The sequence below is a fragment of the Myotis yumanensis genome, unplaced genomic scaffold (assembly GCF_028538775.1).
Source record: "Myotis yumanensis isolate MYYU_CA2020_CCGP unplaced genomic scaffold, mMyoYum1.0.hap1 SCAF_3, whole genome shotgun sequence".
Lineage (NCBI taxonomy): Eukaryota > Metazoa > Chordata > Mammalia > Chiroptera > Vespertilionidae > Myotis > Myotis yumanensis.
The window spans coordinates 87935085-87952667 of NW_027223754.1; the positions used below are offsets into that span (position 1 = coordinate 87935085).

The 17583-nt window shown below is 44.9% G+C and overlaps 1 protein-coding gene across 4 annotated transcripts in view; it reads right to left on the minus strand.

Annotated features, from left to right (window-relative positions):
• The window catches only part of RCBTB1 (RCC1 and BTB domain containing protein 1), an 81596-nt gene that overhangs the window by 29286 nt on the left and 34727 nt on the right, over positions 1-17583 (minus strand). For all 4 annotated transcript variants that reach the window (XM_070409086.1, XM_070409084.1, XM_070409085.1 and 1 more), the window contains 5 exons: positions 13650-13816; positions 9717-9875; positions 3068-3175; positions 2545-2687; positions 760-950 (listed from right to left, as the gene is read on the minus strand). In XM_070409086.1, coding sequence (XP_070265187.1) covers positions 760-950; positions 2545-2687; positions 3068-3175; positions 9717-9875; positions 13650-13816 — 768 coding nt within the window. The remainder of the gene's footprint in view (positions 1-759; positions 951-2544; positions 2688-3067; positions 3176-9716; positions 9876-13649; positions 13817-17583) is intronic.

Sequence of the window (17583 nt, forward strand, 5' to 3'; positions counted from 1 at the left end):
CAATTTTGTATAACATTATATTGAATTATGTAATAAATCAAGTACCAGTATAACAATAAAAGCACTTAGGAACAGGTTACTCAAACAAATATTTGTACATGAATGTTCATAAAAGCATTATTCACAATGTTTAAAAGATGGAAACGATCCAAATATACATCAATAAATGAAATGTGGTGTATACATACAATGGAATACTATTCAGCTATAAAAAGGAATGAAGTACCGATAAATGCTACAACATGAATGAGCCTCAAAAGCATTGAGTAAAAGAAGCCAGACATAAAATGTTGCATATTGTATTATGCTATTATAAAATATCCGAAATAGAAAAATGCGTAAAACAAAAACCAAATTGTCCAGTGGCTGGGGGGAGAAGGGAGAATAGAGAGTGGCTGCTTACTAGGTACAGGGTTTTCTTTTAGGGTGATGAAACTGTTTTAGAACTTGATATCAATGGTGGTTGCACAACACTGTGAATGTGATAAATGACTCTGAATTAAAATGGTTAATTTTATGTATATGTATTTCACCTCAATTAAAATGAAAGCACTTAAGGGGAGAAAATAATCCATAAAATGTTTCATAACATATTAATAAGTTTTATTATGCAAATCTAATTTGAGGAAAGATATTAAATTTAATAAAAAATAAAACATTCTAGAACCTAAAAAAGCCCGCAAACAGGAAATATGCAAGCAAACTGGTCAGCTGATAGGACTATTTTTCCTGGGTGGAAACAGCCCTGAGCTTTCTTACCTACAGACAGGAGGCGCCAGGAGACGGCGGGAGTGGCAAAGCAGGCAAACACGTCGTCCGTGCATGAGAGGTGGGTGAGGTGAGGCAGGACCACGGACTGGCCCCGGCACTGGCCCCACATGTACACGTGCCCTCCCTGGGTCTTGGCGGCAGATGTGTGGGCAGAGTGGCAAGCTGCAATTTCTACTACTCTGAAAAATTTTAAGAAAAATGGATGTCACTTCTATACTACAAAAGCCCACAACATATCACACAAAGTAAATAAAAAGTTCATGCTTAGAACACCTCAAAAAATAGCTCAAGACTGAGAAACATTCGCTATCATGTCCTGTAGACAAAACCAAAAGATCAGAGCAAGAGTACTGTATTTCTCCTCTCCTGAGTGCCCCTAACTTCTCTTCCTAACCTCTTCCTAAGATAAATAATGCATAACTACTGAGGAAAACTTAGAAAAAGGGAATAGAAACCTGTTAGGGTCTCCAAAGGAGTAACGCACACGAGGACAAAGTGGTAAGGGGTTATAAATTTACTTGAGGCCCGGTGCACGAATTCATGCACGGGTGGGGTCCCTTGGCCTGGCCAGCAATTGAGGCCTATCAGGGGGCCAGCTGGCGGGGGGAGGGACCCCGGGAGGTTGGCCATTGGGGGGAGGGGCTGGGGGAGGTTGGCTGGCCGAGGGTGAGAGGCCACAGGAGGTTGGCCAGCCAGGGTGGGGAAGGGGCCACAGGAGGGGCCGCGGGAGGTTGGCTGTGGGAGTGCACTGATCACCAGGGGGCAGCTCCTGGGTTGAGCATCTGCCCCCGATGGTCAGTGTGCATCATAGCGACTGGTGGACCAGTTGTTCTGGTCGTTCGGTCATAAGGGTCGCTTAGGCTTTTATATATATAGATGAGGTCATCTGGGTACCAGATGGGCTGGCACCATTTCGGATCTCAGCCCATCTGGTATCCAGATGACCTAATAAATGTATAATCCCTTACCAATGTCCTAAAAGTCAGTTCCCAGGGGAGAGGGTATTGATTCGATTATTTGATCAGACCTAACAAAACCAAAGTAAATGAGTAAAGTGGGCTCTGACAAAATGTGCTGACAGTTGTAGCAGCTTAAACTGTAGCAAAAAAAAAAAAAATACTGTCTTCGAAATGGTAATTTCCTTTCAAATACAACTTTTTCTCTCATCCCTAAAAGAGCTCACAACACTCATTAGGCTGATAAGCACTGATCTAGGGGTCATGAACTCTGAACACCCAAAGCCAAATGGACATCAAGCCAAAGTTACTACATTTCTCAGACAGCTTCTTAGGCAGGGACCCAGAATCAGAAGTCGACATTCTAAAACTGAGCAAGTAAAACCTCACAATTTGGCTGAATAAACACTACGCATCTATTCCAGTAACACACATTACATCAAATCAATATTTAAACAGATAATGACCTTTCAAGGGCAGGTTTTATTTATTTAGATGTTGTTTTAGTTGGCTCAACAGAAAAGTTTGTACTTCAAGATAGTGACAGACCTTATTTTACTTCCCTACTAAATGGGCAACAAGAAGTCTGTAGGAATTATACCAGGATGTATTAATGCCTGTCAATCAGGAGGTTATTTTAGAGAGCTCATAAGAATCATATCAACTTTATGCTCATTCTAGTTGGTCCTACAACTCTTTGTTCAAAATGAGAATGTTAATAAACAAGAGTTACAAAGCCAAACACCACAGCTCCAGCACACACAGTCCTAAGTCCACAATGCACACACAACCCCAAGACATACTACAGCCAAGTTACCTTTCTTTCTCCACCATGATGTGTGTTGGGCTTAGCAGGTTATTTTTATTGCCAGTTCCAAGCTGCCCATACGTGTTAGCTCCCCAGGCATAGAGCAAGCCCTCATCTGTTAGTGCTAGAGTGTGTGCATAGCCGCAGACAATCTGCAAGTAAATTTAAATGATTACCATAAACAGGAAAACAGGAAAGACAGGGGAAACATCTACTTAAAGATTACAGCCAGCTTCTACAGAATGCCAATTCATCATCAGGTGTGGAGTAACATTCTCTGAAACATTAAAACAGCATTAGGAAAGCCTAAACCTGAGACTACTGAATTCTTCCAATCTTTATTTTTACTCGTCAATACCATGGTGTTCCTTTTCATCATCAGAATTTAGGGAAGATATAATATTGGACGTGAAAGACTCAGGGACAGAGTATTATCCTAAAAGATTTATTGACGAGTAAATTTCCAATATTCCTCCAAGTCAGAGCAGGGAAGCTAGATGGAGACCAGCAGCCAAGAGTCTACCACACATACCTGGTTCACGCACACGCTGTGCAAAGCTGCCACTCGCACAGGGGTCAGCTGATTGACATTGTTTCCCAAGCCCAGCTGACCGTTGCCATTGTAACCCCAGCCATACACCTTGGAGAGAAAAAGGGAGAGAATGGGCTTTTAAAAGTGCTAATAAGAGGGAACAGATAAACAAATCAGTTACACTTTTTTCACTTCCAACATCCATACTCTACTCTGTGTGATCCTACACTGATCTCCAAATAGATGTTTTAGGGGTGGGGAATGAACAGAATTTTGCATCAGTTCCTACTCCATAACTTACTAGCTGGATAATCTTGGGCAAGTCATTAATCTTTGTTTTACACGTGAGGAAATTGAGGTTCATTAACAATTATTAAGCACCTACCTGTCAGGACCTTGTGAAAGGTACTAGGAATGCATCTTTAATCACAGTTTAACAGGGGGGATGAACTATGCAAATTTTCTGTAGCCAAGTGGCAATTGCTATAACAGAGATATAATCTAGGCACTTAGGAGCAGAGAGGAGAAAGGATTTGGCTACAAAAAGAAAGTGAAGGAAAGACTTTTGAGAAAGTGGAGATTTGGGCAGGGCTGAATGATGGATGAGGGGGAAGGCACTCCAGGGGGAGGACACAGAATGTGTTGGAGGCAGGTTCAGAAGACAAGTAGGTGGGCCTGGCTGGACATACATGGGATAGTAGAAAGAGAAAAGACTAGAAGGAAAGGTAAGGGCCAAGGGGATAAAATGTTAAAACACATACCAGGGAAAGTGGAATGCTTCTATGGGTCTTTCACTGAAATATTTAAAAAACAGAAATTAATATGCTTAAATTTTCATTTTGGAAAGATCATGCTGGCTGCAGCATGAAGGGGAACTGGAGTGTGTTAGAAGGAAGAAAGAGGCAGGAAGACCAATCTACACTAATAAAAGAGAAACATGGTAATTAGCGTACGACCGCTACCCTTCCCATTGGATAATCAGCATATCCTTATGCAAATCAACTGTCAGCCAAGATGGCGGCCGGCAGCCATGCACTGAAGCGAACAGGGAGGCTTGCTTGCTCCTGTGACGGTGAAATCCAACGTTCCCCGCCTGAGTTGCCGGCCTCTCAGCTGCAACTCTAAGCAACTATGTACTATGTTGCAAATAAGAAGCTAAACAAAACCCCAGAAACCGGCTTTCAGTCAGCCAGGTTCAGCCAGCCAGACCGCAACATTGTATCAAATACAGAAGGAAAAACAAAGGCCAGAAACCGGCTTTCAGCAGCCGAGGCCTCAGAGCTAAAGCTGGCCCAGAATAAAAGAAAAAAAAAAAAAAAAAAAGGAGCTGTTGGGAGCTTTCGTCACCCGCCAGCCTGAAAACGGCCCTCAGCCCCTCACCCAGACTGGCCAGGCACCCCAGTGGGGACCCCCACCCTGATCCAGGACACCCTTCAGGGCAAACCAGCCAGCCCCTACCCGTGCACCAGGCCTCTATTCTATATAGTAAAAGGGTAATATGCCTCCCGGCACCGGGATCAGCGGAGTTGCAAGGCCACCCGGCACGGGATCAGAGAGACAGGGGGCAGTGCCCAAACCCCCTGATCGCCCTGCGGCTCTGTGAGTGACAGGGGGCGGGGCCACAACCTCCCTATCCACCCTGCTCTGTTCGTGACAGGGGAAGGTGCCCCAACCCCCTGATCAGTCCTGCTCTGTGCCTGATAGGGGGGAGCTCCCCAACCCCCTGATTGCCCTGCGGCTCTGTGTTTGACAGGGTGCGGTGCCCCAACCCCCTGATCGGCCCTGCTCTGTGTGTGACAGGGTAGAGCCATAAGCTCTCCATCGGCCCTGCCCTGAGTGTGACAGGGTGCAGCGCCCCAACCCCCTGATCTGCCCTGCTCTGTGTGTGACAGGGGGCGGTGCCCCAACTCCCCTATCGGCCCTACTCTGTGAGTGACAGGGGGGAGCTCCTCAACCCCCTGATCAGCCCTGCTCTGTGCATGACAGGGGGGAGCTCCTCAACCCCCTGATGGGCCCTGCTCTGTGTGTGACAGGGTACGGAGCCCCAACCCCCCTGATGGGCCCTGCTCTGTGAGTGACAGGGGGCAGCGCCCCAACCCCGATGAGCCCTGCTCTGTGAGTGACAGGGAGCAGCGCCCCAACCCCCTGATCGGCCCTGCTCTGTGCGTGTCAGGGGGTGGCGCCGCAACCTCCCCATCGACCCTGCCTTGAGTGTGACAGGGGGCGGTGCCCCAACCCCCCAATCAGCCCTACCCTGAGTGTGACTGAGGGTGGCATCGAAACCTCCCGATCCGCCCTGCTCTGTGCATGACAGGCGGTGCCCCAGCTCCCCAATCGGCCCTGCTCTGAGCCCCACCAGGGGCTGCACCTAGGGACTGGGCCTGCCCTCTGCCACCTGGGAGCAGGCCTAAGCCAGCAGGTCATTATCTCCCGAGGGGTCCCAGACTGCGAGAGGGCACAGGCCAGGCTGGGGGACCCCCCTCCCCTCCCGAGTGCACAAATTTTTCTGCACCGGGGCTCTAGTCCTATATAATAAAAGGGTAATATGCAAATTGTCCCCTCAACCAGGAGTTCAACCAGAGTTCGACCAGGGGGCAGGGCTGGCCCCGCCAACTGCCTGCAGCCCCTCCTCCTGGCCAGTCCCGCCCCCAACCACCCCTCCCACCCCAGTAGGGGGCAGGGCGGGCCGGCCAACCTCCCGTGTACCCTCCCCCTGGCTGGCCCGGCCCAATTGGCCCCAATCAGGGCGGGCTGGCTGGACCCCATCCATGCATAAACTCATGTACCAGGACTCTAGTCAGTAGATAAATTGGTCTCTCTTTAGCAAACAGGTGAGCTCTGATGGCATTCCAAGCCAACATAGTGGCAGAGGGATCAAGAGAGAGGGAATGGATAGGAACTAAATTAAAGAGGGGGATGTGACAGAATGTGGTGATAGAGATGTGGAGTGAAAGGGGAGTCATCAGCTGAAAGTAGCAGGGTTGGGCATAGGTGTGACAGGACTGTTAGAAGTTTAGAATAGCCAGCATGGGACATAGGAAAAACTATTGACCAGGAACAATAAAGGGTCTAAATCAAATTAGAAACCCAAGATGTGTGGTGGTACCACGCCTCATGGCAATGCAGGGCAAATAAGAATTGGCTGAGGCTTTTTTTCCCCCCCAATCTTCACCCAAGGACATGCTTGTTGATATTAGAGAGAGGGAAAGGGAAAAACATCAGTGTGAGAGAGAAGCATTGACTGGTTGCCTCCCCGTAGGCACCCGGACCGGGAATCAAACCCACAAACTAGGCATATGCCCTGACCAGGAATCGAACCTGCAAACTTTCAGTGTATGGGAAGATACACTAACCAACTGAGCCACACCAACCAGGGCAGCTAGGGCTTTTCAGGGCGATGTGACAGAGGGGAACAAGGGAACATGGACTTTTGGGGTACTAGCAACATATGGTTAAAAAGCACTTTCAATATCAGAAGTGCAACAGGTTTGAACTTTCTGGAGATAAATGTGGCAATAGACATCAAAAATTTTAATGACATACTCACTGACCCAGAAATCTTATTTCTGAGAACTTATTCTATAGAAATCCTTGCCTAAGTGTACAAAGATACACACACACACACACAGAGTTACACAGAAAGTCAGTGCAACATTGTTTGTAGCAACAAAATATTAGAAACAATTGAAATGTCTATCAGTAGAGCTCTGGTCACCCATACAAGGAACACTAAGCAGCCATCTATATATATAAAAAGCCAGCGACCGTAATGCTGCAACAGGATGACCAGTCGCTATAATGCCCACTGTGGCCAGCAAACCGGCCCGACCAGGGGGCAGGGCCAGCTGTCCAACCTCCCGCAGCCCCGCCCCCAAGCCGGCTCCACACCCTATAGGCCCCCACCACCCTGATCAGCCTGCAGCCTCTCCCTCCACCCGGCTCCAACCCAGATCTGCCCTCCACACCCCGATCAGGGGCAGGGCCGGCTGGCCAACCACCCATGGCCCCTCCCCCAGGCCGCTGGCCCCCACCTGTGCACGAATTCATGCACTGGGCCTCTAGTCTATATAATAAAAGCCCAGTGACCATTACAGCGGAACAACCGGAACGACCGGTTGGTATGACATGCCGGCCGCAGGGGCCACCACCACCACTGCTGCTGAGCCTGAGGGCCCCAGGGCCGGATGCATGGCTGCCGCCAACGTGCCAGTAAAGAAGAACACGAAGGTGGCCAGCGTGAGATGAAGGTTCTGTGGGATGAATTCAATCAGCTGGGCACCGAGATGATCGTCATCAAGGCTGGCAGGTCAGGGCACCCCTCTCCTTTCTGCGACCCTCCCCACATGGTGTCAGTCTCGGGCAGTGGGCTTTGGCTCAATCCACAGGAGCAAGACAGAAGTGGGGTGAGGGGGTGCGGCCTAGCCACCTGCAGGTCCAGCTCCTTTGCTCTCCATGTCCCGGCTCTAGTGACAGCCACCTGGCACGCCGGGCCAGAGGGTACTGCTTGGGAGGCCAGGAAGGTGGTGGAGAGAAACCCTGTGGACTGCCACCCAACCAACAGCCCACAGGACCCAGCACTACCAGAAACAGACTGGCTCAGAGCACACCGAGCTTGGAGGAAAGGCAGCCGCCTGTGAGGGGCCTTGCTACCAGCCGGCTCCCAGTGGATCCCACCTCAAAGGAAACTCGGTCTTTGGTTCCTTAGTTCAGTCTATCCCAGCTAAAGAGGAGCAGCTGGGCACATTTTAGAGGAGAATTAAGACTCTAAAACAGTGTGTTCTGTTCTGTGGAGATTGCTACCCAGTTGTCTTAGGCCTAAATTCCAGGTGATTGTATTTGTTGTAAGGGCCCAAAGAGAAGAAGGGAAACAAGTTTTTCGATGCAATGTATTTGACCAACAGACCAAGGCAAGTGCCGGCTATGTCTAAGGTACACACAGAGACACCAGCTCTGAGTCCACCTGGCCAAAGGGAACTCGGGCCTGTTTGCAGAGCCTTCTGGTGGTTTCTGTTTCCTTGCTGAGGCTGTCCTCCCTGGGAACCCTGGGGCCCATGCTCAGCTCCAGCTCAGTGGGTCTTCTCCAGGCCCCACCCCTTGGCTGGCCCCGCCCCTGGTCGGCCCCCCCAACCCTGATCGGGGGCAGGAGGCGCCACCCGGCCAACTGCCTGTGGCCCGTCCCCCAAGCCAGGCCGGCCTGATCAGTCCCAATTAGGGCGGGCCAGCCGGATCCCACCCATGCACAAATTTGTGCAACGGTCCTCTAGTTAGTGTATAAAAAGCAGCTACAGATGGTCTGAGAATAGATTCAGGTATAACACATGTTGTTAAATAGGGAATTTACAGAATAACAGAGCAAAGCAGTAGGCATAATAATCCCATTCTTTAAAAAGGTAATTATATTTATCCATATATAATTATTTATAGAAGAAAGTCCAAAAGGATATACATCAAACTATTAACAAGATTGGAGAAAAGGTATTCACATTTTACTCTATATGTTTCATTTCATTTGTTTTCCTTTGTTAAAATAACCACATAATAATCTTCTTAAAATTAAATTTATTTTTAAAAAGGAAGTGAAGAATACTTCCTTCTTGGAATGGGAGATGTCATATGACTATCCCAAGGAATTCTAAGTCATCCAGGATATCAGGGTTGATTCCAAAAATAAATGAACACAGGGGAGCACTCTATTACCCAAGGCACAATTCCACATGTGTGTGCCCAAAGATGTATTTTTGGGTAATTTTTGTGTACTAAGTCATGCAGAGGTGGTGACAGGTCCATTTAAGTAGAAGTTGCAACCAGAATAATTTCTTAAAAATAACCATTCATTCGAAGGTGACCATGAGAGAGGGTCACTGAAAGGTGGGTTTTTAAAAGTAGCCAACGACAATCATGACAAAAAAGATTCTGCTTTCGCAAGTTGCTTCTTCCTGTGAACGAACATTCCAGATATAGGCAGGTAGTTCTACAGAGACAACATGCCCACTGGAGTCATCAACTGCCTATAAACATCACCAGCGAACTTCAAAAAGTGCACAGTTGATTTTTTCATTGGAAGAATGAGGTATGTAAAATTTTAATTGGTTGATTAAATCACAAATAAATATCTATAAACATTAAGCTACTTGGATCTTCCACAAAAATAAAATTTAGACACATTAGAATCTTTACATGCAGATAAATTAAAAAATTCACACTAAAGCCCTGGCCAGTATGACTCAGTTGACTGGAGCATATTCCTGTACACCAAAAGGTGGTGGGTTCAATTCCTGGTCAGGGCATATACTCAGGTTGTGGGTTTGACCCCTGGTTGGGGTGAGTGTGGAAGATAACCAATCAATATTTCTCTCTCGCATTGATGTTTCTCCCCCCCACCCCCTCGCTCTCTCTCTCCCCCTCCCTCCCTCCTGCCTTCCCTCTCCCTCCCTTCTCCCTTCCTCTCTCTAAAATCAATTAGAAACAAAATTCACACTGAGGAGCAAACATTCTCTGGTTACTCCTCAGTCAGTAACCAGTTAGCTATCAATGGGGTTATCAAAACAAAGGACTCTTGCCTCCACAATCTAATAAACGCACCTTATGAAAAAAAGATTTCATTAAAAGAAGAGGGGGGAGGAAAAAGGGGAATGCAAAGATAGCTCACCTCACCAGTGTCAAGAACAGCCATGGATGAGGTCTGACCACAGGCAATGCCTACTACCCTCTTAATATGTAAACAATTTGTAACTTTTCGAGGAGTTGGTTGATTTGCTGTAGATCCTGATCCCACCTGGCCACAGTTGTTATAGCCCCAAGCAAATACCTACACAAAAGAAGGGAGGGGGGGAGATAATGGTAAGGGTGAAAATTCTACAATCATAAATAAACCCACTTAACAAAGTACTTACAATGTGCTAAATGGCTGAGTGCTTTACTGCATTAACCTATTCAATCATCATAGTAACCTGTACTGTGACCCCGGGGTAGACACTATTACCATCCCCATTTTACACATGGAAATGGAAATGGAAATGCAGAGACGTTAAGTGATTTGCTCAAGGTTCCAGAGTTAGCAAGTAGTAGAAGTGGAAGTTGAACCCAACACAGTCCAGCTGTGCTCTTTACCACTATGCTGCATTGCCTCTATAATTATGGCAGCCATATATGTTTTTTAATCTGGCATCAATTAAAAATGAAGTATATGCTACATAAGTATCGTGACATGAAGAAAACTTGCTTAACTCTTTGGTCATAACATTTTTTTTTATGGAAACTTTCAAAACCATACTATGCTTTTTCCCTGTCCAATACTGGACATTCATAACCTTTCCCAATAACCCAGGACCACCCTATATAATAAAAGGGTAATATGCAAATTGACCCTAACAGCAGAAAAACTGGGAATGACTGGTCACTATGACACACACTGACCACCAGGGGGCAGATGCTCAATGCAGAATCTGCCCCCTGGTGCTCAGTGCGCTCCCAGAGGGGGAGCTCTGCTCAGCCACAAGCCAGGCTGACGGCTGCCAGTACAGCGGTGGTGGTGGGAGCCTCTCCCACCTCCTCAACAGCGCTAAGGATGTCCGACTGCAGCTTGGGTCTGCTCCCCGCTGGCAAGTGGACATCCACCAAGGGCTCCCGGGCTGCCAGAGGGATGCCTGACTGCCAGCTTAGGCCCAATCCCCCAGGGAGTGGGCCTAAGCCAGCAGGTGGACATCCTCTGAGGGGTCCCAGACTGCAAGAGGGCACAGGCCAGGCTGCGGGACCCCCCCAAGTGCACAAATTTTTGTGCACCGGGCCTCTAGTCATTATTATAATTATCAATCATAGTTCCACATCATAACATAGACATGACCAGAAGTACTGCGGAGACATTTATCTCTACAGAAATGACACCAAGCTGTTAGTCTGTTCTTGCTAATAGTTCCTCTGCATCCTGCTTATTAATTTTGGCCTGTGATCTGCCATAACCTGAAACCATCTTTCTAAGAAAGAGAGAGACATAAACAGATCTCTATGCTAGTTAAAATCTAGTAACAAAGATGAAAAATAACCAAAACATCACTTCAGGTTAATTACCAAAACATTCTATCAAACAGGAGTGTGATCAGAGAGGAGAATTAGGGGAAGGGGAATTTTGGCAGTAGAGAAAATAAACTTCTACACTAGGGAACACGTCCTGAAAGTAGATTCACAGAAATATATATATATATATATATATATATATATATATATATATATATATATATACACGTATTAAAAAAAGAGGAAATATGCAAATTAGGCCGGGACAGGAGGAGGTTGTGCGGGCAGGTGAGGTCTGGAGCGAAGACAGAGACAGAGATAGGGAGACTGGCAAGCTGCTGTGCCCCAGCTCAGGCCAGCCTCCCAGAGCTGGAGTGGACACAGACAGGGACAGGGGGACTGGCCCACAGCCTCCGTGGACGAGCGCAGGCCCGGAAAGGAGACAGTGGGCCTGCCTCCCACGGAAGCAGTGTGGCTCCTTCCCGCCTCCCGCAGAAGCAACGTGGCTCCCTCCCGGCTCCCATGGACCCAGCAGCTCACTTCCGCCTCCCGCCGAAGCCACAAGGCTCCGTAGAAGGAGCTCGGCTCCTGGAGGCGCGCTGCAGTTCCCACGGGCTCCCGCAGAAGTGGCGGCCGGCCTACTGCACGCAATATTGCACGATGGGCTACTAGTCTAGTATAATAATGCAAATATTTAGCACAATTATCCAAAGTAACATATGCTTAAGGTAAAAATTACCAGGAATCTAAACTGTACAAATTAGTAAGTTCCAATTTCAACAATCATTCTTCTGGCACTTCTCAAATATCCTAGTTCCCTTGCAATGCGACTGTCTTTTATTTTAAAAACTAGAAGCCTGGTGCACATATTCGTGCACAGGTGGAGTCCTCAGTCTGGCCTGTGCCCTCTCACAATCCGGGACCCCTCGGGGGATGTCAGACTGCCAGTTTCTGCCTGACCTGTGGGGATCAGGCCAAAACTGGCAGTCCAACATCCCCTGAGGAATGTAGTAGTGCTCGAAGCAGCAAAGAGCTGGGGAGGAGACCGGGCACTGCATCGCTCCCGCTCATCCCGGCCCTGCTGGTGCCTGCCACTGCCGCCACTCGATAGCATGCTGCTGTGGAGGCGGGAGAGGCTCGTGCCGCTGCAGCTGGGCTCACCATCTGTGAGCCTATGAGCCCGGCGTCTGGTGCCCCTCAGTCAGCTGAGCAGCGCTCCTCCTGCTGTGGGAACGCACTGACCACCAGGGGGCAGCTCCTGCATTGAGTGTCTGCCCCCTAGTGGTCAGTGCGCATCATAGTGACCAGTCAAATGGTCATTCAGTTGCTTGCGCTTTTATATATAGAGATGGGGATTGTAGTTCTACTAACCAAAAAGCAAACAGTGGATTCTGGGGCATAATGCCTATATGCTAGCCTGGCTCCACCCCATCCCAGCTATGAAACCTTGATCTCCCTGAGCTTCTTTGGTTTCTCCATGCATAAGCCATCCTATGTAGTAAAATCACTGTAACACAATTGAAGAACTTTAAACAGGGAACAATATGACCTGCTTTGTGTTTTAGAAATCACAGGAGGTGGAGAAATAATACTAGACAGGTAGACCAATGAAAAAGCTGTGGAATAAGACATCAGAGTAACAGGGCCTGACCTAAGATTATGGAGATGGAGAGGAACAAAATGATATGAGATTAGAAAGTAGAGTCAACAGGATGAGTAACCTTTAAGATAAACATGGAACTTGTGGGGTAAACAAATAGTACAGCTCCTACTGGAATGTTGGTAAAGTTATTTTCTGACATCATTACATTTACTGAAAAAAAAAATACACGTTAAGGTATGGGGTAATTTAAAAAAAAAGTACAGAACACTGTCATACACCTCTAATTTGTAGTCTTAGTAAACAGCATGAGACACAACTGCTTTAAGACTGAAATCTACCATCATCAAAGAGTGTTCCTGATCACATAATACAGGATGTGTTTGAAAAAGAGTATGTTCCTACATTGTGTTTAGCTACACACACAGAGCTACTATGTTCACACTATACCAAATACAATATGGTCATTATATTTTTGGCACTTTCACAATAGTTAAAAGGTAGAAACGACCCAAATATCCAGCAACAGATAAACAAATAAACAAAATGTGGCATATAAATATAATGGAATATTATTTAGCCTTAAAAAGGAAGGAGATGCTGACACATGCTACCACCTGGATAAATCTTAAAGACATTTTGCTATGTTAAATAAGGTAGTCATCAAAGGAAAAATACTGTAGATTCCATTCATAGGAGGCACCTAGAGTAGTTAAATTCATAGATACAGAAAGTGATTGCCAAGGGCTCAGGAAAGAGGAAATGGAGAGTTAATGATTAATAGGTATAAAATTTCAGTTTTGCAAGATAAAAAGAGTTCTGTGGATGAACGGTGGTGATGGTTACACAACAATGTAAATGTAGTTAATGGCACTGAACTGTACACTTAAAATGGTTAAGATATCAAATTTTATATTATGTGTATTTTAGCACAATTTAGAAAATAAAGAATAAAAGCAAGGTACTTACCTCTCCATCAGCTGCCAAAGCCACTGAATGATGGGAGCCACAAGCTACTTCAACCACTTGTTTGATCAAGAGATTGGTACAGACTTGGATGGGAGCAATGCCTTGGTTGGTTGTCCCATTCCCAAGCTGGCTATATCCATTGTGGCCCCAGGCGTAAACAACTCCATCTATAGAAGATGGCCACACACAAAGAATCAGCTCCAAGAAGAAATAGCATCCCTGTATTTTTTCCCCAGATTTTGCACAATTCATTCTCCTACCTTAATTTTTTCACATTGCCCTTCTCCCTACAAAGTAACCACTGATGAGGAGTGAGGGAAAGATAAAATAGGATAGACAGATGCAAAATCGTTAAAGAGGGGACTAACATAGAAAGAAGATCAGCTTCGTGGTCAGAAGTCAGCTTATATATAAAAAAATTTGACCTTCTATACACTTTGAATCATCTCAATAGTTTCTGTGTCAGGTTCCAAGCAAAAGGGAAAACACAGTAAAGTTCAATACTAAACTTTACCATCATTTTACCAAATACCAAGTCTCATGGAACTGTCGGGGGTTATGTGTGTGTGTCACTCACTCACGAAGTATAGAGGAAAGAGGTGTACTACTTACAAGAGTTAAGAGGTGTACTTTTTGTATAAACTATACATAAAAATCACAGGCTTCTCTCAAATAGACTAGTGGCGTAAAATCTGACTGAATTTTTTTTTTTTTTTTTTTTTTTTTACTTTATCTTTTGGGGATTCTGATAGAGGTCACTTTTCTGTTATCTGTTCCGCTCTGGAAGTATCATTGTTCCATGCATTTCCTCCCACAGCATGATGAGTATCAAGAGCAGATATCCCAGAGTTACACACTTTTCTCATGTCTTCCCATGGTAATAAAGCATCCTGACTTTTTAAGGACAATCTATGTCTGGCAACAACAGAAACCAAGAGAGACAGCAGAAATCCAAGTATTATTGTCAGGCTGCTGACTCACTGACAACAGTCCCCAAGCAATCAAGGACAGGCACTCATACTTAAATAGGTTTCTTATTATCTACTCTAGAGGAACTATAACTCAACAAAGTCAGAGTTCTCTTCCAGTACAAGCCAGATCTGGAGAACCTCTGATGTATGTCTCACAAATTTTTCCTTTGTAAATGTAACATAATGGTAGTAAAATGCTTCAAGTTACTTTCTGGAGCGAGACAAATTGATTATAAAGTTCAATGGAAAGAATAAACAAGAAAAACCCCATTTTTAAAAGAACCTAGAAGATAGCTAGCTCCATCAGTTATTAAGCTATAAGAAGTTTCTAAAACTAATATTAATACTAGGCCATGAACAGACAGAATAACTAATGAAATGGAATTCAAAGTCTAGAAATAAACCAATTGTATATGGAAATGAAAGCTATGTCAGTTGGGGGAAATGGACTTTTTACAAGTTGGACTGATATACGGTAATTGGGCAGTCATATTGAAAAATTAAACTCAACACAGAACCTAGAGATAGAACCTAGAGACAGAACCTAGAGAGAGAACCTAGGGAGAGAACATGGCAAAAGATCCTGGACAGAACCTGGCTACAGAACTTGGCTGTAGAACCTAGACAGAACATGGCAGGAGAACCTGGATAGAACCTGGCTGGAGAACCTAGCGAGAGAACATGGCTAAAGATCCTGACCAGAACTTCGCTGGAGATCTTGACCAGAACTTCGCTGGAGGTCCTGGCTAGAGATCCTGGCTAGGCTGCTGATCAACTGAAGGCTGTCTCCGTGTCATTCCTTCTTCGCCAACTCCGTCCACACCTTTGGGGACCCCTGGACCTGTTGGGGTTGGACCCCAACACTAACAGATATGCATATGTCGTAGATATTCATGGCTCTTTCGTTTCAGTTTGACTAACATATGTTGGGCACCTATGATGTGTAGTCACTTTCTTAAAGACAAGGACATATAGGAGCTATGAAGGTGGAATAAACTAATTGTGACCCGGAGACACTGAGGTGGTATAGCGGGGACCATATTTTTGCGTCTAGAGGTATTGGGAAGTAAGAGAGCCAAGTAGAAGGAATGGTGTAAAGAATGACCCAGGAGTTGGAGGGAAAAGGTGTTTGAAGTGGCAGCAAACTGAATGGGTTGGATGGAGCAGAGTAAGCATCGAGGAAAGCTATGGAGGAAGTCGGACTCATGTTGTGGACTCTAAATGCCAGGCTGAGGAGTTTTACTTTGTTCTGTGTATAGGAAGAAATAACTGAAACTTGTTAAACAAAATGACAGCATTCCCTATTATTTATAACAAAATATAAAGAAGAGTTAGTATTTTTGAGGTGTGACAAGTATTTACCATCTGTGTTCCTGAAAGAACACATTTCCTCCTTTCTGGGAAAGTACTGTAAGCTTGTATACAAAAGAGTGTATTCCTGAACAAATACAAGAAAAACAGGATTGTGTTATCTGAAAGGTTACATTTTGCTCTTTTATGTTCCACGGAGTTTACAAGAATGTCAACAGAATGACTGTGCATGGTTAAGATGAATGATTTAGATAGAATGTTTACAAGAACATGAACAAAGGAAAAACTTTAAAAAAAGCAACTACATTCTAGCTAAAAAATGGCATTGTGGTAACTTTATCAACTGATTTCAAAATGAGAGCCTAGAATTAAATTTAGGAAAGCCATATTTCCTAGAGTTGTTGGAGCACTCTGACCTTTGAGCTTACATTGAGTACTAGCTCAGCCAATTAATAGCTGGGTGAGCTTGGGGAATATGCTTTTCTTTCTTTTTTTAAAAATTTTATTTATTTATTTGTTTGTTTGTTTATTTATTTATTTACTTACTTATTTATTTATTTATTAGAGAGAGAGAAAGGGAGAGGGAGACAGAAAGAGAGAAACATCAATGTGAAAGAGAAACATCAATAGTCTGCCTCCTGCACACTTTTTACTGGGGATAGAACCTGCAACCCAGGCATGTGCCCTGCTGGGGAATCGAACCGGTGACCTTTTGCTGCATGGGATGATGCTCAACCAACTGAGCCACACTGGTCAGGACTGCTTTCTTTTCTAAGCCTCAGTCTCCACATCTGTAAATGGGCATAACAGTGTTAACCACCTTAGTGGTTTGTTGTAATTAAAAGTTTAAGTGCTTAACAGGGTCTTATTTTGTTCATAATAAAACTCTTAAAAGAGTCATTTGTCATTTTCACTACAATACTTTCCTCCCATTTTTAAATAAGACTTGACAATGAAAAAAGAATGATTTTTCATATTTTGCTTCCCTATTCCATTAACTTAGTATTTTAAGTTTTATAAGAAACAGATGGTCCTCATTATTCATGGATTCTGTATGTGTGAATCCACCTGCTTGCTAAAATTTATTTGTAACCCCCAGATGAATACTTGTAGCACTCTCATGGTCATTCATGGACACATGTAAAGTTTCAAAAAAAACGAGTTGTCTAATGCCCATGTTCTCAGCTGAGGCCAAACAAAGCAATGCTCTTTCTTCTCATTTCAGCTCTTATTTTGTAAACAAGTGCCCTTCTCCTGGTCTATTTATTGCCACGTTCTTTGTATTTTTATGTTTTTATTGGCTGGCAATTTCACTTTTTAAAATGGTCTCCAAAGAGAATGTTGAATTGCTGGCTAGTGTTCCTAAGGGCAAGAAGACTGTGATGTACCTCATGGAGAAAATATCTGCATGTAAATAAGCTTCATTCAAGCATGAGTTATAATGCTAGAGCTGTGAGTCCAATGTCAATGAATCAATAATATATTAAAGTATATTTAAAAAAGAAACACATATAAAAGAAGATGATGTATTGATTAGCTGATGAAAATGCTGTGATCAGAGGCCTGTAGGAACCTAACCTTGTGTTTCTCCTAGGAGAAGTGGTTCAGTATTCATGAATTGAGCATTTGCAGTTACTTTATAGAATCTAATA